This window comes from Stegodyphus dumicola, chromosome 7 (genome assembly GCF_044657685.1).
Source record: "Stegodyphus dumicola isolate Sdum_Otavi_A_Nest chromosome 7, ASM4465768v1".
NCBI classification, from domain to species: domain Eukaryota; kingdom Metazoa; phylum Arthropoda; class Arachnida; order Araneae; family Eresidae; genus Stegodyphus; species Stegodyphus dumicola.
In genome coordinates this window covers 41,265,572-41,291,751 of record NC_140774.1, presented here as the reverse complement: position 1 = coordinate 41,291,751, position 26,180 = coordinate 41,265,572, and the positions used below count along the sequence as shown (strand labels likewise).

The 26,180-nt window shown below is 33.6% G+C and overlaps 1 protein-coding gene across 1 annotated transcript in view; it reads right to left on the bottom strand.

The window, feature by feature from the left end:
- Positions 1–26,180, bottom strand: part of LOC118198753 (synaptogenesis protein syg-2-like) — a 191,774-nt gene that overhangs the window by 57,207 nt on the left and 108,387 nt on the right. The window contains exon 2 of the mRNA XM_035370512.2: positions 13,698–13,903. Coding sequence (XP_035226403.1) covers positions 13,698–13,903 — 206 coding nt within the window. The remainder of the gene's footprint in view (positions 1–13,697; positions 13,904–26,180) is intronic.

Here is a 26,180-nt window from a genome sequence, read left to right as displayed (position 1 = left end):
ATAATAAATTGTTTATATTTAAAATTACCATGATACAGTGAGCGAATTCTACCAATTATTAAAACGATAAACAACGTCGCAGTTTCTAATACTTGTAGAGCTTCAATATTTTCAGAGACTTTTATTAAAGCATTTATACAAATAAAAAAAAATAATTTAAATTCATATTGTGGAACATTTCAATTTTATCATTTTTACAAATTACCTTCTTGCTACGTAACGACATAATTCCTGACATACCAATAATTAGACAATTTTCATTATTTTCTAAAAATTTAAAACTTTGTATTAATAAAAAAAGAAGAATATTTTTTATTGCCTATGAACATCATTACACAGCTTTCATATCAGTTTCTAAAATTCCTAAATCACGCCATATTCTGTGTAGGCATACTAAAATTCTACGCATTAATAAATAAAAAAAATCTAATTTCTCAGAATGAAAGAAAATAATATAATAAAATAAATACTACAAACTTGGAACACTAAGTAATACTTCACATACGCACACACACATATTATCAATGAGCTCATATTATCAAGTGGAATTACGATACCAAACACTACGTATTAAAATATGAGGTAAAACGTTACTTAAAGGGTCAAGTTTATAGTTTTGCCACTGTTGAGTAGATCGTCGGGCTATCGATATATATCGTAAGTCGGAAAGCGTTTAAACATATCAAAGCCAAAAAATTAAAAATACAATTTAAATGAAAAATGACGTCTTAAATATAATACACAATTAGAACAACAATACAAATTTAAAATACACTAACGATATGTTAAACATTGAACATAAATAAAGTTACGAGGGCTATCCAGAAAGTAGATTACGTTTTGGAATAAAAAAATAAACAAAGTATAGGAAACAAATTTTATTATATACAGATGAAAGCCACACTCAAATACTACTTTTCTACATAGTCACCATACAAATTAAGGCATTTATCGTAGCGATGTACGAGCTTGGAAATTCCTTCGTCGAAAAATTCGGCCGCCTGCGCCTTCAACCACTTCGTTACCTCTTCTTGCCTTCCATCTTGCACAAAACTTGTGGTAACCAAGCTTTTCGCTGATGATTTCGTGCAACAAACTTCGCGAAATTTGTGGAAAACTCAAAGAAAGTTCCGTTATTGTGAAATTTCGATTTTCACGGACTTTAGCATCGACTTTTTCGAGAAGTTCGGCGGTCACTATGCTGGGTCTCCCACTTCGATCTTCGTCGTGAACATTGGTTCGGCCATTTTGAAATCTTATGACCCACTGACGCACTCCACCTTCAGTGATAATGTTGTCCCCATACACTTCACGAAGCTGCCGATAGATTTCTATCGGTTTACAGTTTTTTGCAGTCAGAAACCTTATTACTGAGCGCACCTCGCAGCTCGCGGGATTTTCAATTAACGCAGACATTTCAAACCGTCACAGTATCTGAACGGAGCACAGCACGAACCTCTCACTAGCACGGCTAGATGCAGACTGAACGCTCTGACCCCAAGATGGCCGCGCTAGCCCCGCCCCTAGCGGACACAGACGGAAACGTAATCTACTTCCTGGATGGCCCTCGTACATTACTGCTCGGCATCACACACAACCTCGTTTTCCCTTTTACACAACGATCAGTATTCGCTCGAAAAACATCAAAGAATTCCACAAACTCGGTGTCCATGTGCTCATTTTTAAAGAAACATCCCAGAGTCGCACAAACTTGGCATTGCGCACCACATTGGCTTTGCCCATGTGCATATCGATCTATTTTCACTTAAAAACATCTCAGATTTGCACAAACTCGGCATCGCGCACAACATCGGCATTGCGCACCACATTGGCTTCGTCCATGTGCACATCGATCTATTTTCACTTAAAAAACATCCCAGAATTGCACAACCTCGGCATTGCGCACCACATTGGCTTTGCCCATGTGTACATCGATCTATTTTCACTTAAAAAACATCCCAGAATTGCACAAACTCGGCAGTGCGCACCGCATTCGCTTAGCCAATGTGCACATCGATCTATTTTCATATAAAAACATAACAGAATTGCACAAACTCGGCATCGCGCACCACCTCGGCATTGAGCACCACATTGGCTTTGCCCATGTGCACATCGATCTACACTCATGTCCATAAATTAAGGATAATGCAAAATTAGGCAAAGGAAGAGTTAGAAGCAAAACAAATTTGACTTATTTGTAAAGCTTATTTATTAAACAAAAGGTAAAGAGCAAAAACAGATGCTATATGTTTGATATTATTAAAAAAATTAGCGATTTTTTCTCCCTGGAGCAAATTACAAAAAAAAAAAAAAAAAAAAAAAAAAAAAAAAAAAAAGTATTTACAAAAAACCAATATTACATGGTTGGTATAATTGTTAATATATTGTATGTCTCCCAGACGATGCAATACAGTCCGTACAACGCCTAGGCATGGCGAGTATCAAATTATCGATCTGATCTTGGGAGATATTACACCACTCAAAAAGCAATGCTCTCCGAAGTTCCGGTAGACATGTAGGAGGAGGTTGCCGGGCTGCAACTCATCGGCCAAGCATATCCCACATGTGCTCTACTGGATTCAAGTCCGGTGAGAATGCTGGCTAGTCCATACGGGTGATATCTTCCGATTGAAGGCATTCGCTTACGATGTTTGCACGGTGAGGACGGGCGTTGTCATCCATAAACACAAATTGTGCGCCCATGGCGCCCCGAAACAAACATACATGTTGTTCCAGAATGACGTCCCGATAGATTTGGCTTGTCATGGTTCCAATTTGAACATGCAGGTCAGTTCTGGAACCCAGAATAATTCCACCCCAAACGAGCACTGCTGCACCACCGTAACGGTGTCGGTTCAATGATGTTTTCTTGGTGGTAACGGGTACCTGGAGCTCTCCATATGAAGGTCCGGCGAGAATCAGACTGCAAGCTAAACTTTGGCTCGTCGGAAAACATCACACAAGCCCACTGTTGCGGTGTCCACAATGCATGCTCTCTACTCCAGGCTAACCGCAGACGACAGTGAGTTGCAGTAAGCGGAACGCATCTGACAGGTCTACGAACATATAAACCAATCCGCCCTAAGCGTCTGTACACGGTCTGCCTTGAAATTGTCGTACCAGTGGCTGAAGACAGCCGACCAGACAGTCTGAGGCTGTGCTCCGTATGTTTCATTTGGCAGTAACTGCCGAATACCGGTCCTCATTTGACGTTGTAGCTCTGGGGCGACCTGTGCTGTAACGTCTACTCACATTACCATCATCTTGGAATCGTTGCCAAATCCTGGAGATGACGCTCTGGGCAATTCCAAGTTCATCTGATACTTCCAGTTGGGTACGCCCACATTCCAGACGGCCGATAATTCTACCACGTAAAAAGTCATCCAAATGCGTCCTTTGTGTCATAACTATTCGGTTATTGCACTGAAATGCTTATAAAGCGCCTGTGAACAATTTTACTTCTTTGCCTGTATTCCTTATATATCACTCTCGTCATTGTGACGTACCATCGGTGTCATCTGGTTACTTCCTGAAATTTGCATATGATTCTTGAAGATGTGCGTAGTAATTTTACACGTGATATATTTATTTTAGAGTTCGATTTCCGAGTGAATTATCCTTAATTTATGGAGATGAGTGTATTTTCACTTAAAAAACATCCCAGAGTTGCACAAACTCGGCATCGAGCACAACCTCGGCATTGCGCACCACATTGGCTTTGCTCATGTGCACATCGATCTATTTTCACTTAAAATAATCCCAGAATTGCACAAACTCGGCATTGCGCACCACATTGGCTCTGCCCATGTGCACATCGATCTATTTTCACTTAAAAAAAATCAGACATTGAATAAATTATCCGTTGCTTATATACTCAGAAATCTGCTTTCACTTAAAGAAATCAGAGAATTGCAGAAACTCACGCGGAACCAACTCCATTGATTCGAGTTGCAAAAAAATGTGTCCAGAAAAATGATAGAAAACAAAAATAAAGGTGCCAGAATAAAGCAACTACCGAACATCCAAACTATAATATTAGAAAAAGCACCAAATATTTTACTTAAGTCAATAATAATAAATGAAACGTACCTTCAAGTCCTCTCCTTTTGCAGAATATACGGCTGTGATCTCCCTGAGAAATATATGCATCAGTTGGCTGGCGTCGGATTTCTTGTGCTTCCTTCTCCAAATATATTCCTCAAGATAGGAATCAAACTGTTCTTTTGCCTTACTAGAGCCACGGAAACTTCTTTTGATTGCCGCCCAAGTTCCCTCAATACTATTGGTATACGCCCCTGTTTCTGGATCTTTAAATTGCAAGCTATGATTGACTTTCAGGTGCGCATACCCTTCGAACTCTAGACAGTCGTACGCTTTCCAACAATCCGATATAACAATCGATCCTGGTAGAACATTCTCTTTAATGATTTCTAGCAATGTTTCGGCACCTCTGTTTTCAACAACTCTAAAGACGCATTTATCTGTCCCTCTCTCAACCAAACCAAAAACCCATCTTCCTTCGATTCTTTTCCCTCTATGATACTTTTGCTTGCCAAACTTGCTTTCGTCGATTTCGACAATGACACCTTCCCCACCCAACATCACATTCTCCTTCAAACATAACTCCATGCATACTTCCATACAAAAACTTTTCCAATCTGTCACCGTATTTTTAGCAATACGTAATTCCGTTCGTATAAAATCGTTCCCGCACTTACCCAACCACATATAGGTAACTCGCAAAACATCACACATGCTCAATTTACTCTTCGCAAACCAGGAGTTCTTTCGAACAGACCTTGAAATTCGATGCTTACATTCGTCTCCAGTAACTCTGCACATCTACTCAAAACCGTCTACACGGTTTTTTCGCTCTACTAGTTTCCTATTTGTTCCACAAATTGGGCACTTATACGATATTGCAATCAAACCTTTCTCCATACACCACTCAATAACGCTTTTTTTATCTCTTCGCTCCAACTGATAAAAAAAATATCCAGATTCAGATACTCATCCATTCTGCAGTAAGCACCGAATTAGACACACTCATCAATAATCAAAACATTAAGCAAAAGAATTCTTTTCTGTATTTTCAGAAGTTACGGTTATAATTTTTAATTCATTCATTCAATATTTTCATTCGTTTGCTAATGATCGTTTTCAATCGTTTGGTATTTTAATAATACATTTGTGTGAGATAATTCGTTGCGTTAAATGCTAACACAACCACACAACACATAATAGTAGATTTATAATTAAAAAAATCTCGCGCAGAACATTATAAACCTACCATTTCAACTCAGTTAAAATATAATTTAAGTTTTCTTTAACTACGAAGCTATAGCATACTTATAACTTGTTTTTAAGAAGAGGCGTAACCAATATTACGTCATAGAAAGGCGTGTCCAAGCATAAGAGAAGTAAACACAGCATCGACTGATGCAGCCTATTCTGCGATTTAGCCCATATCAGTTCGAAAATTTAACATTTAGCTGTCAATACACTTGAATTGCACAGTGTAACCAAGAGAAATTTCTTGTACGTATCAAAATGTAGATTTCAGATAGAAAATAAATTTGAAATTTTTCCCTTTCGGTATTATTGCCTTTGATGTTTTAATATGAATTTAGTTATTATTTTTTATTACGTTTTGATAAACATCTGTGAAGAAACAGGCATCTAAAGAGAACAGAGAATAAATTAACCGAAAGAAAGTATCTCATAATGTTTGAGAAATAAAAAGGAAGTACAGGTAAAAAATATTGTATAAAATACTACAATATTATTCAAATAAATGTTCAACTAAGCCATGTTAGAGACAACTTTAATTTTAAAATAAAATTTGCAAATGTATTATAAAGTTACATACAAAACACAACACGTCACGCGTAACATCAGATTATAAAGGAGTGATATCCATACATTCATGGTATATAACGGCTCAATATGTGTATTTAAATTCGTTCTCATTTTTTCATTTTCTTAAAAAAGTGCAACTCGTTAGCTAGTTTCAGATTGTTCAACCATTGGTGATATTACATCGACGTTACAGCCAATTTTTTATCTAATGCAAGTATGCCATGTATAAGTTTGACCTCTATATCCTGTTTTTACCGTTTTTCTTCGGAAACTTGGGATTTGGCCAAGTTTGATTTGTTTTGCTTGGATTTGACCAAGCAAAACTTGTGTGGTATTTTCCTTTGAGGTTCCGAACTCTGCTGTCGAGATTTATTTTAAATTTTTAATGTGCTTCCGCAGATAAAACAAATTGTGCATAAGATTTTGTTAATGTTTTATTTTTAAAAAACCTTTCAATTAATCATCATTAAAAATTAGTTTCTTTTTCTAGCCTTTATTCCAATAAACTAACTGACATTAACTGACTTTTAGTAACCTGAGAAACCTATTACAAAAGTCGTACTGTGATGTTGCAATATAACCCGCAATTCTAGTCTGGAAGTAAAAATGTAATAATCTGTAAATTGTAATGAAACCTAAAATGACAATTTGTTTCTTCAACTATTTTTGCTTGTGATATAAGTACTATATTTACCAGTTTTTCAGAAGCAGGAAAAAAATCCTTAGAGGTAAATGCAACCTGTTACTGATTTTGTATCTTCATGTGAAAATACTATGATAGAGTAATGTTTTTTTTCTAATGCCCTTATAATAGAAACTAGACAAGTTAGCTTTTACAGTTCTATTATGACACATGAAAAGTTAAGTCTTTAATGTAAGGAAGAAGATTTTCTTGATAATAGTATGTTATGCCTCACTAAAAATCCTTAAACATGTCATATTTCTTTACGAAAGCTTTTAAATATTAAAACTGCATTATTAAGGAAAAAATATGAAATTTGATTCACATTGCACGTGTTCTTTCATAATATAAGTAACAGATATTTCTAAGTAACTTAGTTTTGCTTTGAATATATTCTTGGGAAAGAAATGAGAATCTTGCACTCACGCAACTGTAAATCAACTTTCAGAGCATGCGTGCAGACACATTCTGTTTAAACTTTTATATCAATTTCCTAAAAGCTAATGGAAAGCTTATCGATTAGTTATTGATTCTAAACATACAAAACGTAAATATTTACAGAATGACAAAGGAAAGTTTACGCAATTCTAAGCCTAACATGAGAAAGGTGAAACTGTAAATGTATAAAAATATAACACTCCCCTTCCCGAGTGGTGTTACGAGTGTTGATGTAAAGACTTTACCTAAATTTTATGTTTATCAGTTTTTAGTCAAACAAACACACATATTTTATAAAATCTAATCATCTTATTTGCGATACTTTTCTATGATAAAAACTAACACAATAACGACAGAAAACTGCTTCAGTGACAACTGTTAATTTTGCAACACTGAGTTTTAATTCTGTGTCATTAAACAATTGAACACTAAATTTTGCGAGAATATTTTATCTTTATAAATATAGGACAATTTATTACTGTTTTAAAATGCGGGACTGCAAAAAATCTGTAACCTTCAAACTAAATCAAAATAGTTGATTAACTTTTAATTTAACGAGAAATTTAATAAATTTAAAAACATTAACTTAATAATTATGGATTCTGGTAAGTGCTTTAAAAACACTTATTACTGAAAATCAAGGTTTTATATTCTCTTAATTTTTTTGTTGAAAATCCTGACAAACACAATTTCATTTGTGGCAGTCATATAAGATTAACATCCGTCTTAAAACTAATTTCTTTCGCTGGATAATTAAATTTTGTTTCAGTTAGACATTTAATTTGAATTAATATTTTCTGTTTATATTGACACTGAACTAGACTATATTTTATGTTGTTGTTGTTTTGACTAATCTCACTTGTCTGATATCGGAGCAAGCCTCCGAAATTCATTTTGGCAAGAAGGCACGATTGCGTCTGTCGTTGGCAAGAGCCTTGGGCACCATACAGCTGACATTACGACTTGATTCAGCTCCGCCCCCTATTTTGAAGGAAAGCAACCGCGGATGACGGGTCCGAGGATCTCCTACTCTTTTCCCCTACCTTCAAGCTTTCGAGAGGACATTCGGCTCGTCACGTATTTTGAGTGTCCCCAAGCCGCACAGAAACTATACATTTACAGACTCCATGCCTTCTCTGGGATTCGTACCCAGGTCCTTCGGTACGGCAATTAGAGTCGCTAACCACTACCTTAGATGGGCGGTAGACTATATTTTATTCAATTATACCGCCAACGAAGAAATTATTTTACTTGATTTCTTTCACTTTTATTATAATTTAGTTAACTAACTTAACCTCTGCCCTTTCTTTGATTATACTAAACTACAGTCAAATTTGCATGATGGTCAAAGGTTGATTAATAGTATTAAGATTACATGTGACGAAACCTATAATGATGCTAGTTTTTATTTAAAATTATTTTACGCGTAATTTTTGATAGTAGCTCAATTAAAATCACAAAGTGTATGTAAACATCCAGACAACAAGGAACTATTCTTCCAGACAACTCCATTCAGGCAACAAGGTCTCTTTTTGGTGTGTTTTTTTGATTTCCATCTTGATATATTTCGAAGACATATTGAAATTTTAACATTGTTCTTATTCAGTTGTTCGTTAAGGTATCCCCGGCAATTAACAGTTCCGACATGGAACATTAAGTGAAGGTGGTAGCCATATGTAAGGAGGCAGATAATTGATTATTCTGTTATTAAGCCATTTACAGCGGACACAGATGTGTCAGATAAAGAAAAGTTTTAATGCAATATATAATTCTTACATGCGTAAATTTTTTAAATTCTAAAATCATAGGAGGCACAAAAATTTAATTTGATAGCATGACTATTAATTTCACATTTCTTTTGGCAAATCTAGTATTTATTGGGATCTTGTGACAAGATACGGAACTACACAACAGCAGATGATCAACATTTTTGTTGCGTCTGTTCTTTCCTCTATGCTTTTTACGTACCTAATGTTTCTTTAGCTATCTAGAAAGGCTATAAAAAGTCCTTCTCCTGATATGATGAAATTTTTATATCTACTGTTGCTTAATAATACCTGTAAAACATAAGACAATTTTTATATTTTTCTTTAGCTGCAACTGCTAGCTATTGATAAATGAATTTTTTAATCGCAAACATTTCACATAACACTGTAAACTGTATTGACTGATATTATACCATTTACAAATAACTTTTCAGGCAAGGGATTTCCTACGAAAAGAGAATGGGAATTAATTTTTTTATCTGATTTTAGCATTTGCATTCATTTACATTTCAACTTTAGTTGTAAGTAATATTTCAGATATTTAATGTAATTTAGAAAGATAACTTCTAGAAAAGATCTCTTTTGGTCATTTATTTAATAGTAATTTGAAATATTCAAGCTTAAGATGTCGAAAAATCTCTTATTTCAAACATGGTTTGTGTTTAAGCCCATGATTACTTTGCAAAGTTAAAAGGTGACTAATTTGAAAATTGGAAGTTCTACGACTTCACTGTTTTAAGCGCAGAGATTTTCGTGATATTTTACGAGTCTCATATCTACTTGTGATTTAGGAAATAAGTTACTGCTTAAATGCGATATTATGCATTAGGTAACAAGCTATAAATACATCTAAAGTATATGCATAACTCAGCAATCTAATAGACCCTAAAACATCTGGAAGAACGACTAGTACAGTTGTAGTGTCTATGAGGCATTTTATTTCGGATCAAGAGGCGTGAAAAATATGAACTGGTCTCGCTGAGCTTCGAATTTCGGACTTTTCGATTGTTATCAGGGCGTGTTTTCCATTCACATCAGAAATACACGCAGTAAGGAGTGACATTAGAAACCTTTAGAGTAACCTGTAGTAAAGTTTCACAATTTAATTCAACATGAGGAGGAACAGATGACCCATAACATCTGTGAGAAGACGCATGTAAGGAAAGACAAACTCATTACAATACCAGTCCCCGGTGACTGAATATCCTTGGAAGATGTGAAGGTCGGTACGGCTACCAAGTATTATGTCTCTCCCAAAAACGAACTCCGTGACCTCCAAACCGGTCCCTTTTGATGATGTTGAAGGGATTATTTCTTGTTCCCCGCTCTCTCCAGGTGTGTATGCGTCTAGAATCACAACTCAGTCTAAATCTGCTCTCATCCCTAAAGAGTACTCGACCTCATTAATTATCTGTCCAGTTCTGGTGTTCTCTGCACCAGAGAAAACGCCTTCTCTAATGAGCAGGCGTTAATAGTATATACCGTACAGGTCGTCGTGCAAACAGTACAGAATTATGCAGCCTTCTGGCCATGATAAAATGCAAATGTACCATGTATCTTGAGATTTCTCCCGCTGTTTGGTGAATGTTCGTTCTTGCCTATAGGGCAATATAACCGGTCGTCCGCTGCTATGGTTTGCTCATGGACGACCACTGCTGAACCTTCAGATAGCTGTTCCTGTAGTTTAAAATGCTCTCCAAAGTCGTGAAACAATTCTGTGATCAATCTCGATTTCCCCAGCCACACTTCGACGTTCGTATTTCCAATGATTCGACCTCGGGTAAAAGCATATAGATGTCGTCTAACAGGTTTATTGTTCGACATTTCACTCTGATGCAGGAACTCGAAGTCACTCAAACTGATATATGCCGTGCAATAGCATCTCCAAAATGCTGAGCTCACACCTCCAGCGATTTTTATACCATTCCAACACTCTCCCAATACACCTAGCTGCATATATGCGCATGTGGTAATGTACCTGACGATACTAGATCTCCTGATTAGCCTTCCAGTCCTCTCTGCCTTTTCGTTCCACTGATAAGCTGATTTTTTCAACTTCGTCCTTAATGTTTGCACACCAGTGTACTTAGAGATGCTTAAGAGATTGATTAGAAAGTTTAGCTTTTGAAACGGAAGGTTGAATTCACGTTATTGCCAAACCATTCTCAGAAAGGCAGAAAGGTACGAGTATAATCCTTCTGAAATAAAGACCTGCCTCAAAAGTTTGAGAAGTTTATTTTATTGCTATTTTAATGAAGCAATAAAGATATAATGAGCCATACACCCATACTTCTGATACATAAGCCCATACTTCATGACCCATACTTCTGATACATACGCCCATACTTCATGATCCATACCTCTGATACATAAGCCCATACTTCTGACGTTTAGAACTCAGGATTGTAAGTCTTCTGAACGGCTATAATTTTCTGTCAGTGCTAAATTCCTAAAGAGTTCATAAGTGTCAGGTTATAAAGCAAGAGTCTCCAACTGAAATCAAATTTAAGCTCTATTCATTGAATCAGATAAGTGATTATGTCATCTTTTCTTTCAATCTTCCTTCATTTATGAGAACAGAGGTCTATAAATAAGTAATTATATATATATATATATATATATATTTTACTAAAGAAATATTGATTATATTATCTCCTAATATTAATTTAAGTAGAAGTATCTAAAAAGAGTGAGCGCATAGGTAGGAAGTTTAATGCCGAAAATTGTTTTAAAGTAACTTGAATGTAAATTGTTAAAAATGTTTTACGGGGACTTGAAGTAAATCATGAATAACAAAATTTCAATTGGAAAAAGAAATTAAATTAGAAGCAAGTAATTATTGATATTGATCGGAAATTAGTTGACTCCTCAAGGAGAACAAACCAACTGCCGTTTAATGAACAATAATTAATAAATAAATATTAAACTGCGCAAGTATTAGAATAACCTGTTTTCGAACTAAGTGAATTTAAGATCATACAATATATATATATATATATGTGTGTGTGTGTGTGTTAGCGTAAGTGGTACTTGAATGTCATACGACATTTCAAGTTTAAAGAGTAATAAAATGAACAAGAATATTCATTTTATTGTCCTTTTCTGTCTAAATATTTATGGATCTACAAGTGGCCGAAAGAATAAGACTACCGAACAGTTGCAATTTGTTCCGGTTTCCTTTTAGAAAATAAGATAGCTACTCAGGAGTTTCGAGGTTTCCTACATATACACTTGAATGTGATCGAAATTTCATAAATATTCCTCTTAAGGCAAGTAGTGAAGAGTTTCCTCAAGAATAATCTCATTTTACCCAATTATTTACATTAAACTCCTGAATTAAATATTACACAATATATACAGTAAAATAATAATATTTAACCTGTTATTTTTATGTAGATCAATGTTAGCGCTAGCAAAACCATTGTCGATTCAAACAAACACTCTGTTAGTTTCTATTTGTGAGAAAACTTGTATTCAATAGCTATCATTTGTGCTACATATATTTTAACAAGCTATTTTATTAGTATCTTTGCATGGGTTAATAACCGACTTGATGTAAGGACTTGAATTATTTATGGCAAACATAGTCAGACGGAACAAAGGTTAGCTTATGAAACCCTAATGTGTAATTTTTTTGTTGCTCTATAAACTGAATAAAGAGCTTACATCCATCAAGTCATCTGTTCGTGACCGTAGCTATTAAGTTTTATGTCCTTGGTTCTCCATTAAAAGTAGTTATTTTTGTAATTTCCTATTGTACTTTGCTGTGTTGGAGTTTTGCAAAAAAAATGTAAGCAATTGGTAGCAATAAACTGATATTTTTGCTAAAAAGAATCAGTTTGCTACAAAAAATGGTCTGTTTAATTATTAGAATTTTACTTGTAAAAGTTTTGTATCAAACAATAAGTGGCTTGGAAGCTTCCTCTTTTTACAATATTAATTTTATAGTATATTAAATTTACGTACAGTCACATCAGCATATGTCTGGATATCAGGAGGTATAATTTAGAGATTATTTCGATTAACTTATTACGCTTATGTATTTTAGACCTAATGTGACATAAATCTTATGCAGTTATGCCTCGTTTTATACCTGTGCTGCATTCTTTTAGTGGAAAAGTATAGAGTAATAGTTTTATTATTTTTAAGGTTGCTGTTTATAATGGTTTTAATTTCAACTTTGCACTAAATGACATGTGACTGAACAGTATTATTCAGAAAGTTACATCTTCGCTTGGGCTACGACAATGAAATAAAGTTTTCAAAGATAATGGAAAACGAGGTTCCAACAGATTGAGGGCGAAAATGAATCTATGGACGAAGGTGGTGAAGAAATATTAGTAGATAAAGGTTACACATTAACGACTTCGTATATTGGTACTCAGAAGATAAATTGAAATCTCTGAATGGGTGAACCCAAATAAATATGCCAGTTTTTTATATAGTGATTAAGAAAATTTCAAGAAATATATGCTGTTCTATTGATTAAGGATAATTCCTTATTAATGGGAATACCTTATGAGCAAACACTGAACTGCTGGTTATATGAGCATTTATGAAACGACGGTTCATTAGCTTGAAAGAACCTGAGATACGGTTATAAAAACATATTTTAATGAAGGCGTTCTTAGATTCCATGATTTACATTAGCTTCCAGAACTGTCATGTGTAGAAATTTGTGATCATTAAGCTAAAGACAGAAGAAGACTAGATACATTTCATACATTGTGACACACAGTAATATTAAACAAGTATCAATTCTTTCAATAAAATGATTAAACTTTCATGAATAAATGAAGCTTTCATTTAACGAGAAATTTTACTTCGCCTTAAAAGACTCAATGTTCTTGTTAGTAGCCATTGTTCACGTTATTACGCTAAAGCACGTTTTTGCGGGGCTGAAGTAATTAAATCTGAAACAAATGTTTATTATAATACAAGGGCATACTTACATCAAGAAATATTCCGTTCAGGTCGTATTTTTGCCCAGGCGGTTTGTCTTCAGGCAGGTACCTGTAAAATTCCACGTTGTTCTTGTGCCACTTGATGGAATACAGCTTCTCGTTCTCCAGATCATATGTGCAGTTCAACCAGACGGATTCTCCTCTCACCACCACCGCTGGGACGACAAGCTCTCGTAACTTCAGGCACGTAAAATCTGAAATAAAATTAAACGATTCTGTAAAGTACATATCTGTAGTATATTCAGAGTTAAAGAAATGAACCAAAAGAATCATACATTGAAGGGAATACTTTTATTATCATAAATCGTTCGGGAATAAATGGAATGTTATCTGACGTTTAGATATTATCCGGGTATGTCACCCGTATGTCCAATAATCTGTGAACATATTTCACATTTTTGACGTAATGATTAAACTTCCCTTTCACATCTAAATGAGGAATTGAGCAAATTTATTCCTCTATCGAAATTATCTTTAAGCATTTGTAAATGATTTACAGAAGAGTTGAACAGAATGCTCCAAGAATACATACCAGAATACGAAAGATAAGTGTGAAATATATAAAACTTTCCTACTCCATAATTCGTCTGCTAAAAGAGTTATTCATTGTTGTAAAAGTGTTTCAAACAAGCCTACAGTTAGATAAAATAATTTTTAGTTTAGAGATAATTAATATAAAATGCTGAACGATTATATTCGAGAACTATTATCCAGGTAATTTTCGCTGAAGGCAAATTTCCCGCTTTTAAAATGAGAGAAATGCTTTCTTTCTAACTTAAAAGAGGAACTGATAAAATCGGTTTTGTTATTAAAAGAATATTAGGATATGTGTATTTTTTCTGGGACGCCAAATGTGCTGAGAATCCTTCACCAAACATATATTCATTCATACATACATATCTACAGTGTTAGGTAATCGTATCGCCCGACCGTTGGCTGTCAGATGCATTTAATAAATCAGTTAAAAGTGCTCAGATTTATTGGACACCCCGCGTATAAAGTCTAAGATTATATTCTCATATGCATACATTTTATATTGAATAATCACAACAATACCTAATATTTTATTACCGCAATAATATGTATACATTACCATATACACGTTGCTTTTAAATTATACCGTTGAAACCGATTTTCTTTCTATATTTATAAAAGCTTATGTATTATAGTTTCCCCGCCTGTAAGTTTTCATTTATCAGTATTATACTCTAAAATATGCACTGTTTAAAGTAGAAGCATATTTCAACGAGAATATCTTCAATAGAAACAACCAAAACAGGTACCTACTACTTTTCGAAAGCTAAATATTTTTTTTTCCCATTTCTTGCCCATTCACATGAAAATGATTCTAATAACTCAAGAGAAACCAGACTTTCGCCTGCTTTCTTGATCTTTTCTCGCATCGAAATGCCAGAACTATCGGATTTCAAAGTACTCTCTTGGCAGTGCTACACATCAAAAGGTTTATATTTATAGTTTATGCATGGATGTTATTTGCTTTCTTGCTGCAAATGCCGTGGTTTTTAGCGTCGAGAATATATTTACAACTCCCAGTCGCATGAATATTATCATATTTATTTTTAGTGGAAAGAATATTTTGTATTTAAGGTAAATAAAACCTAGATGACATTTATAATTAAATATCTAACAGCATTGATGTATGTGAAGCAGGATGAGAGTGTTGACAGCTGTGAAGATCATTTTGAAACCCCTCATGCTGTATGCTAATTCAAAATTTATTAAAAAATAACTCTTTTGAAATAAATTTGTTATTACCTTTGAAGATATCAAAGATACATTTTGAGGGAAGAAATTCCCTCATGCTCGTATCCCTCGTAAGCTGATTAAAATGATTATCTTGAAGAATTAATTAGCAGCTAACTTTCTAACAGCAACATAGTATTTAGAGTGGACACAGTATCATCCATCGAATTTTTTATTGGAGTATTAAAGATTTCCAAAATGAAATATACCAGGAATACAATGGCAATGATTCTAGACCTAACTAAGGCTTTTAAGGTTTAGAACAACCGTCAGAGGGAAAACCATTTACGAATATAATATCCGAAAGGAGGTCTTCCCTTAGACATCAGATTTTATTAATAATAGATAGCATTCGTATAAATTATCACAGCTTATCAATATAATACAAGTTATATCAAGAAATTCTATATTGTTCAGTATCGAGTTTCACATTTTAATTCGTTTATTTCTGAAAATAAAAAATAGTTTCATCATGTCAGATGCTGTATTAGGGCATAATTGCTCAAACATTACAAAGCCTGAATATCTCCTTAAAAAACCCGTACTGTATAAGTACTTAACGTCAATACATGTAAAGATCCATACATATATATGTAAGAAAAAAATCTGATGTGTACACCACATGATTTGCTTGTACGGAATATTAAATTATAACGCATTTTCTTGCATTTCATTTAAACATATTGGATTGAATTAAATATACTTCGTCGATAGCATATAAGATGCAATACAATAAATGCACTCTTTAAAATTCACTATATTTGTTTACCATAGCGACACTCTGGCGCCAGGTTCACTTAACAGCGTTATATTTCGTTCATATTTTAACTCAGAGTGCACAAAACGTATATCATTTGGAGAATTATCTAATCGTTGCCACATGTTCTATTGAAATACTATAATAAATATAGAACGATGCATAAAAGAAATTAAGCAAACAAAACAAAAAAGAAATAGTTTTTCACAGAGGATTCAGTACTTCTCGTTTAATTAATTCAGTTCTCACTTTGCGACAACGCAAAAATAAATAAAAACTCAAAATGTCTATATTAAAAATTACAAACTAAATCTTAAACAGTTATTTCCTCGAAAACATTCCAGAAAGGATTAAGCATGATTTAATTCGCAATAATAAATGAAGGCGTTATATTTGTTGTTGCAAGTTTAGTCTCTCTAGATAGGCTAAACATCTACTATTCTGCTGTTTCAAATGTATACAAACATACCAGCCATGTTATTTAAAGATTAGGCTTAAACGCATTTAAACAGCTTTTAAATTGTTGATAATTCTACAAATATTGCTTGCAGATTTCCTAAAGGCATAGAAACCTTAACCGAAAGATAAGAACAACATAATTCAATCATTTTTAAAGTAAAAAATGCACAATTTACAAACATATAAGAGTAAAGAAACTGAGATCACTGAGCCGGGTAACAGAGTGGATATATATACGTTTGGTGTGGCCGATTGCAACCAAAATACGAGGTGCACATCTACATGTTATAGCAGTCCTATATACAAAATTTGGCTACTCGTTTTTCAGTTATGCGAGATACATACGTAAATGCAGGCACCACGAAAAATTCTCTTCAGAATTCATTTTAAAGCAGTTTTATAATTTTTTTTAGAGGAAAAGAGTCTTTTATTTTGTCCTTACGTACAGATGTCACGCAAAAGCATCGTTAAATTGCATTTGATAGCGGTCAAAATTGATATTTTAGTTGAAATATGCTGCCTGAAACTTTTTGTGATTAAAATACTTCCTTTTTACTTCGTACAAGGAAGTAAAAAAGAATATGTAAAAGATTAAATTTGCTGCGTAAATTAATTTTCCTTCTCTATAAATTATAAAAATAGGAACCTCTATTTGCACAGCATCATTTCGAGACTATTCTATGTCATGTAAGTCTTACGTAATTCTGATGATGTAAATGGAACTAAAACTAAGACAGCCAATAGTAATTTTACAGAAATATTAACTGTCCAATCAAAATGAATTGAGAACCAAAACTAACTCAGCCTTGCTTTCTACTCTTTGGCCTAGCTGGGCTGCTGTCTGTCTGCTCCTGCTATCTTACTGCAAATTTATCTAAAATGTAAACTTTTTTGGTATAGGCACAATTAATGTCCCAGCTTGATTGTGGCCGCAACATGATGCTAAAATAAAAAATGAAGATTTAATCTGTCTTCGATTTAATCCTTGTTCATTATGGATCAACATTTTTTACGCCATTAAAATTCCTGCTAGTCATTACTCCTAAGTTTGTTTTATATCACAACAGGCTTATACAGCTAATTTAATCTTTTACATATTCTTTATTTTTCTTTCATCCCCCTTCAAGGAGAAAAAGGCGTAGCGACAGAGAGGCCTGGTTAAAGAAAAGGTATTAAAGCACTAGAAAGCGAAGTAAAACGTATATCATAAAATTTTGATCGGCAATAATTAAGTAAATAGCTGTAAAATATAATTTATAAATATCAATTTTTAAGAATAAATTTAATTCTTAGAGTCCTATTAAATGTTTCAACATTTCAGTCCAAAAGTCTTTTTGTTTGAGAGTTCACACAATCATTATTCTTCAGGGAAGTTCTTGTTATCACAGAATATCACAAATAAAAACTTTTTAGATAATCATTAGTTATAATTAAATTAACACAGATAAATATTTATGATGCTAATTTCCATATTGATAAATTGTATTTTACACCATAAATATAATCTACATAACATTTTGAGAAATTTTGGATTCACCGATATTATCTTTCGTTTGCAATTTCTGATTTTAACAAATTGAAAGCTTCGCAGTATTTCTAAACAAACATATCCATCAAGCCAGTTACATATAAAGGCCTCCGTTCCTTGTTTATAAGGTAACTGGCCTTTGTGAACTGCTATAGCACATTCCATAATAAAAATATAATAGTAATAATAATATATAAAAAATTACACTCATAAAATGAGAGCCTTCAACAATCTTATATGAAGAGGGTAAAAGAAACAACTGTACAGAGGTAATTGTTGGTGTTGGTGATGAGTTTTGGTGCATATCCCAGTTATGATGCGCCAAGCGTAGAGTTATATATACAAATGTGGAAATACGGAAACAATCGCCAGAATCGCACAAAAGTACTTCTATGCAAAATTACAGTATAACTGCGTGACATAATTGTGTATAACAACAAAATGAAGGTATGAAATAAAAAGACAGCAATGGTAGAAATTTGAAAGCTATGTTTAAAATTATTCTCTGTGTGGAAAACACTTGTCTAAAGTTGGTTTACGTTAAAAGACCAGATGTAGTTAAAATTTAAATGCTATGATACATTTTAATTGCTTTCAAAAAACTAAAGGTATTTAAATGGGGTTGTTCCTCAATTAAATCCATCAATGTCGGATTTGTTTTATGAAAAAACTGTGACCTATGAGAATTAAAAAGAGAACAATTAATTAAAATACGTTCAATGGATAAAAGAGAATTACATGAACTGCATATAGGTTCATTTCCTCCATTCAGTAAATACTGATGAGTTATTCTTGAATGACCGATACGAATGTGAGTCAATAGGACTTCCTTACGATTTCTATTCAATTCCCAGCACTGCACCTGGGCTTTTACTCGTCTCAATTTATTGTTCACTTGAGTCTCCTATAACTTCTGCCATTTATCCAAAATTCTGCTTTTGATGTCCTTCTGAATATCTCTAAAGGGAATAGACTGGTCGACCCTTTCAACAGGCGACTTAGCTGCAATATCTGATAATTCATTTCCCTTGATTCCAACATCTCCAGGTACCCAGCAGTAAATGATGCTGTAACCCTGATCCTTCAAACTTTGATCTAGCTTATCTACTTCCCAAACTAAAGAGTTGTCATTATTATAGAAGGTTTTCATCGACATCAGAGCACTTTTGCAATCCGTATAGATGATGTATTTCTTGCAGTGCTGTCTAGAAATATATATCAGAGCATAGATGGCAAATATTTCTGAAGAAAAAACAGAAAAGGCTTCAGGCAGCCTAAAGCTTTTCTTGGTATCACAACACACAAATACCATTCCAACTTGATTATTGGACTTTGAGTCATCCGTATATAGGGGTATGGCTGTTGTACCTGCATCTGTGCTCTTCAAAGATGTGTCGGAAAACAACGTCGCAAGTACTGCTCTTATCAAAATTACCAAAAATGTTGAGAGTAGTAATTTTTTTATATGTGGAAGGTGGAATTAAATTCAAGATGTTCACCCCAAGCCAAAAACAAACTTGACCAGCCCATTGATACATACGGGGCCAGTATGTACCACCGTTTAAACTGAAGCAGAGGCCAAAACAGTGTGTTGGGGACAGTACCTCGCCCCTCAACTACCAGAACCCTCCTTTCCAGCCTTACGGGTCTCCACGCACGGCAAACACGCGGGCAGTTTACATTCAGCGAGGAGCTGAAACAAAGAGATGTAGCAGTCTCTCACCTGGAGCCCCAAACCTCCGAGAAGAAAACCACAAAGGGAGAAAGAAAGGGAAAAACGGAAGACAGGAAAAGGAGAAAAAGAAAGTGAGACAGATCACTGGGGCTAACAGCGACGTGACGCCCGTCTCACCAAAGCGATCCCCTGAAGGGCTAGCGTACATCGGGACTGCCACACCCGTACTCAAAAGAGTGAGCCCCTGAAGGGTGTACAGATGTAGTAACGTGCCTCTGTTTCTGAGCCAATACTCCCTCAACGTACTCTACACTTAACATACAATCACCCATAAATTTTAAACATGCATTTACTATAATTCCATATTACCTATCTGTACTAATTTCACTTATTTTTTATATCTACCTCCTTTTTAGAATAATTATAAAATTCGTATTCAAAATTTTCAACAAAAATTCAAAGATATAATTATTTATTTCAACAGCTTTCCCTAAAAATAACTAAAAATCGAACATTTCTTTACTTACTTTACTAAATTATTAATATTCTAATTTCTAATGCAATTTTTCACAAAACAATTCTATACTTGTAATCCAATACTAGAATAAACAGCAATATGCATTCAGATTTTAAATAAAATAATAATGATTAGCAATTTCAATATGATATTTTTAGTTGAACTAAATAAAACCTTTAAAAAACATATCCCAAATGTTAGAAATCGAAATAAATCGTGCAAGAAAAACCATTCCCATTTTTCAGTTCAGCTTGGACGACAGAAGCAACTTTGAACTAACTTTGGTTGGACCTTAGCAGAGCCCACACCCTTGACGTGCTCACTTACATGGCGCGTATCGATATGTACATGGACAAAGTCAAGGCAGTGTGCAATTCCAAGTTTGTGCAATTCTCTGATGTTTTTTTAAGTGAAAATAGGTCAATGTGTACATGGATACCGAGTTTGTGCAATTATTTGACTTGTTATTTTCAAGTTGTCGATTTTGAGAAACGCGCGAAGCAGTGGGTGATTCTGAACTTTACCAGTTTGTTGCCAAGGGTGTGGTCTCTCGTAGGATTTTACCCTAACTTTCAACGGAGAGGATTGTTGACGCATAAATTACACGATGGAATAGCTGTAGTACTAAATGATTCACAGAAAGAACGATGGTCTTCAAAGCACTGGAATGATTTGAAACTTTGGCACTCGGAAACATTCGTCATTTTACTATAAACAAACGCTGGATTAATTTTGAAAGGCTGGCACTAGATTTTAAAGAACTCACAGCAATTAAAACATTAGGTTTCACTGACAATGTAAGGCCCTACTCATCTTGTCCTTCTTCTTCTCTCGAATCTCTTTTAACTGCATATGCGGAACAACAGCAGTTAAAATTTATGCTAGTACTCTAGTTTTCAGTACATTTGATAATTGATCTTGATTAATTAATGTGCTTTGTTTTCATTGTTTCATTGTTTTGAATCTTTGAAATTACTAATTGTAAATACAGATTTGTAAATACAGATGTTCGATTTGAGCGTTTAACCCTGCCCGGTGTTGGAGAGGAGACACGGAAAAAAGTCTTTGAGGATGGCTTAAAAATACGTTTTTTTATTAAGATTAGTGTATTGAATTAACTGGGGACTATGTCGAAAACCTGCATTGTAATCCTGATGAATACTGACAAAATTTAAAAATTATACCTAAATTCCAGAACTTTGCAAGCATCCTACGTATTCTACCGAGTGAAGCTTGTTCGGTATCTGTCTCTTAGTTAACGAGTTTTGACAATACTTTTCCAGAATTTATGAATCATATTTAATACTCGTAGTTGCTAATAACGATTGAAAGACACTAAAATAGCGGACTTTTAAAGAAAAACTGAGATAAACTGAATGTAACTTCGTATACGTTGGAGAACCTAGAAAGAGAGATCATGCCATATTTCGTTGCTATTCTAATTAGAGGAAAGAATTTTCTGTGGAAATGATAACATTCGGTTTATTTAAATTTCTCTGCGATATTTTGATTGGAAAATTTATTATTGCTGTTTAGCAGTTTCGTGATTTAATTTTAACTGACCAGTAATGTTATGACAGTAAAGATTTTTTTTAAAATTTTTTAGTGCATTTTACTAAAATTGTGTAAAGTCTAATATGATTTAAAAAATGTATATTGTTTTATATCACATTATTAATTTATTTATGGCATGCATAAATACAATACAGAAATTAATGAACATTATAAAACTTAAAACTAGGAACTTCATGAAAAAAGTTTCAATGTAAGGTATGAGAGGCATACGTAACTTTAATACAAGGAAAATGAGCGTACAAACGGTTCTTAGTAAAGTTTTTATTACCATAATTTCCTTACTAAAAATAACAAAACTTCCATTACGCCCATGACATTTGAAATATTCATCATGCAACGGCAAGAAACCTACGAAATTCCTATACGCCTCTTGAGAATTATCATAAAAATCTGACCTGTCCAAAAATATGAAACGTGCTCCGAAACTGTAATGTCGAACATAAAATTTAGACACTTTGGTTTAAAAAAAAAAAAAAAAAAAAAAAAAAAAAAGAGAGAGAGAACTGGAGGGAAATGGACGCAAAACTGAGCAAATACCTTAACAAAAAGCACGAAACATACATTTATTCATTTAATGCCTCATTTTCGAGTTTTTTTTATGTAATATGTATTTTCATTTTACTGAAGTTACTAACTCTTTTACTTTCAGAATTCATAGGATTCGTGTTATTTTGTGTCGTAAGCTAGAAAGTTAACTTTTATGTAGGATATTCGTAAAATTCGTAAATTCGTATATCAAAAACTCTCTAGCTAACAAATTGGGAAACATAATTGTTCTCTACGTACGGTATAGCTACAGAAACATCTTTTATCAATTACAGTAATGGTAGAAATGCATGTAAAAATTATCAGTTAGTTAGGATACTGTAAACTATATGGATTAATTACGTTATGGATTAAAACAATTAAAGAGATATAATAAATAAATAATTTAAATAAAGAAAACTATATAAGGGGAAATACAATTACTTTTAAATAGGGCTGTTTTCAACAATGTGTGATTTTATAATTTGAAAGCTAAATTAAAGATTTTTTGCCTCACTAAGTGTCAAAACCGGAGAGAAACGGAAATTTACCATTCCGAATGAATGATAAAATAAGGATCCTACGCGAACTTGAATGGAGAAATTAATGAGGCTGCATGGTTGAAAATTGCTTTGGTAGCTAACGTAACATTAAATAACAGGAAATAAAATAATTGAAAAACAAACTGTTAATGTTTTCAATATCAAACGTATTTTCCAATATCTGATGTTTTATTACCCGGAATCTTGTTTTTACATATATTTAGCTTATACTACTGCACCCGTCTAAATTGCTTTTCAGTTTTTTTCTGTAGAAAAACATACTCTAAGCTTTTTATTGAGCATTTAAAGACATTCAGTTTCTAAAAATCTTCAAATAATTAATTTTTAAGCTAGAGTTTTCTGATTTTATTATCCTCCTACAGAAGCTATTCCGAAATGGAATCAGCAAATTCCCGGATGTCATTCAACGGGCAAATTGTATTTCATTATAATTCCATAATAATAATAATAGTGGGACATGCTTAGTTTAAGAGTCACCGAACGATGATACCAATAACAGCTCTGTGCAAATGTCTGCTACCTGCCCCATAAAAAAAAAATTGCTATGTGGGAAGGTATATTACATTTTAAACGTATTCTGAACATAGAAGTGTTGGCTTTAATACATAAATTCTTTCACAACAGAATGGATTATACTTGCATTAATTTCGTTCATAAACGTTATATTTAATATCAGTTATTTATAATAATTTTCTTGACTTTAATTCAGCAATTTAAACTGGATTTATTCTTTAGTTTGTTAAAGTATATACGAATGGAACAAACATATCGTTATTTACCATACGCAATAGCTTTTATTCCTCACACGTATATTCAATAAAGATTCAGCTAATATATGCTGTAATGTTTCCTGTTTTGCAATCATTCTTAAGCGAAACTTTGAGTAGTTTACAATCGATAGTTACGCTTTAAGTAATAAAAGGAACTTACAACCTAACAAGTTTTAAAACCCCGAATTGTTTACGCCCAGATAAACAGAATATCAACCACACACCGTATTTATCTTCTTTTAAAATTGTACCGAAGTCGTAATTACGCCGAATTCTCTTCTGGGCATGCGCAGTATGCGAAATTCGTTTAACATTGATTAACTGAATGTGCAGTTTGCCATTACGCCGCCGGGACTCGAACCTGGACCTTTCCAATACGCGCCGAGTGTGCTACCATTACACTACGAAGGCACGCTGGAATGAAGGAGCAAATATATTATATATTAATTTACTTAGAGGATTACAATAATAAACGAAATATTCCCTGACCCTAAAACAGCGGAAAATTGTTTACACTTGGAAGCGCGAAAGCGGTCTCTTTTGACTACCGTGTTAAAATTTTACTTTATTCTATAAAATATGTAAAATATCTTTCTGATAATTCTTTAACGATATACTAAAAACGCTATACTATATTTAATAAAACTGCTTTAAAATCATTTTCGGAATTTCGGAAAACAATTAGTGGACCAATACAAAACTAAAACGTTAGTGTTAAAACAAAAAATTTGGGAGCAATGGAACGGACTTCTGCCTAGTGTTTTCACGTATAATTTTCCTTCCGCGATTCAGTTATTGTTCTCAAAATGAATATAATTAACGTTCACATAAAAAAATTGAAAGGATACAGATTTTAATGTCATACCAGAGGATGTGCTTATCAATGTATTTTATGCTTTCGCTGAGCATCGCAAGTTAACAATTTGCTTTTGGACTCACTCCTAATGAAACTTTTGTTTTAGTTTTATTATTAAATACCGCTTTTTTAGTACTTACGCTACATAAAATTCAAGAGGGAAATCGCAAAATATTTAAAAAACAGCATATCTTTAGAATTCTCGATAGAATGTTAAGGTTTGTTACGGATTTTTTATAATCACTATAATATTTCTTTTAAAACTAGCCGCTCGTACGGCCATCCACCTAAAAGAATTGCCATAAAATGAGAAAAGTTTATTATGATTTTAATGAACCTAACTGGTGTCATTTCATAAAAATATTTAGTATTTTTAATTAGACATCCCCATGATTTAAATCAATCAGATTAAATCCGACCATGTATTTGTTTTTAAATCAATCAAATAAAAAGCAGAAATTTTTAAAAACTGCATTTGCTGCTTTTCAATTATAAGGTATTTCTCCCGCCATCTTAGCATGCCTTCGTGGTGTAGTGGTCAGCACACTCGACGCGAATTCGAGAGATCGGTGATTCGAGTACCAGGGAGGGCATTGCTTATTCTTCACATCTCTTTCTTCGAAATTACCTAATGTCTATACACAATGACGCGGTTTATTATTTAATAACAGAAAAATTAAAAATTAAATATCTTATGCTTTAATTATGGCAGAACGCTGGTGCATAGAGATAAGAAATATTGTATTTGAAACAGTGGCAATACATTGCATTTAAATAGCTGAAATTGTTAATTAAAACTGAAAAGATTATCTTACGTCTAACAGTTTAAGTATATATTACAGTTTCGCCGTAATTTGGACCGCTGGAAATAAAAGTGTTTCATTTGGAGCAACGTTGCAATATTTCGCTTTCAAAGCGCTGAGTTTGCTAATCAAAATTTAATTAAAGTTATACAAAATATGAAATAAATCAAAAACAAACTCGAAATTAAAATTTCGGACTTCAAGTTGTCCATATTCGGGTGGAGGACTATGCGTATCAAAACCCCGAGAGCTCTAGGTGCTATTTTTCGACAGTGAAAACAGCATACATACATGTATACATATTCTTCATTATTTAATTTTTTTTTAATATTACATCGTGATAACATTTAATGACAACAGTTTGAAAAGTAATTCGGACACAAAAGTGATAAGGACAAAATGTGAGTTTCGAGACTCACACGACCTCTGGTGCTAGTAATGAGCTGTGAATCGATTTAACCCTTTGCGGCACAGTGTGGTCTGGACACACCTAAAATTGCCTTCTATACGCACAGAAAAATTGAATGAAAACGGATTTGTAGGTTACTGCAGGTTACTCTAAACCTTCTCTATTTATAGTAGATGGCAGCTCAACACAAACCAGTCCATATATTTCAGCCACGTTTAGTTTTTTAAGACCCTCATTTTTTAAAGAAATCTTCTAGATCTTTTTTAGGGT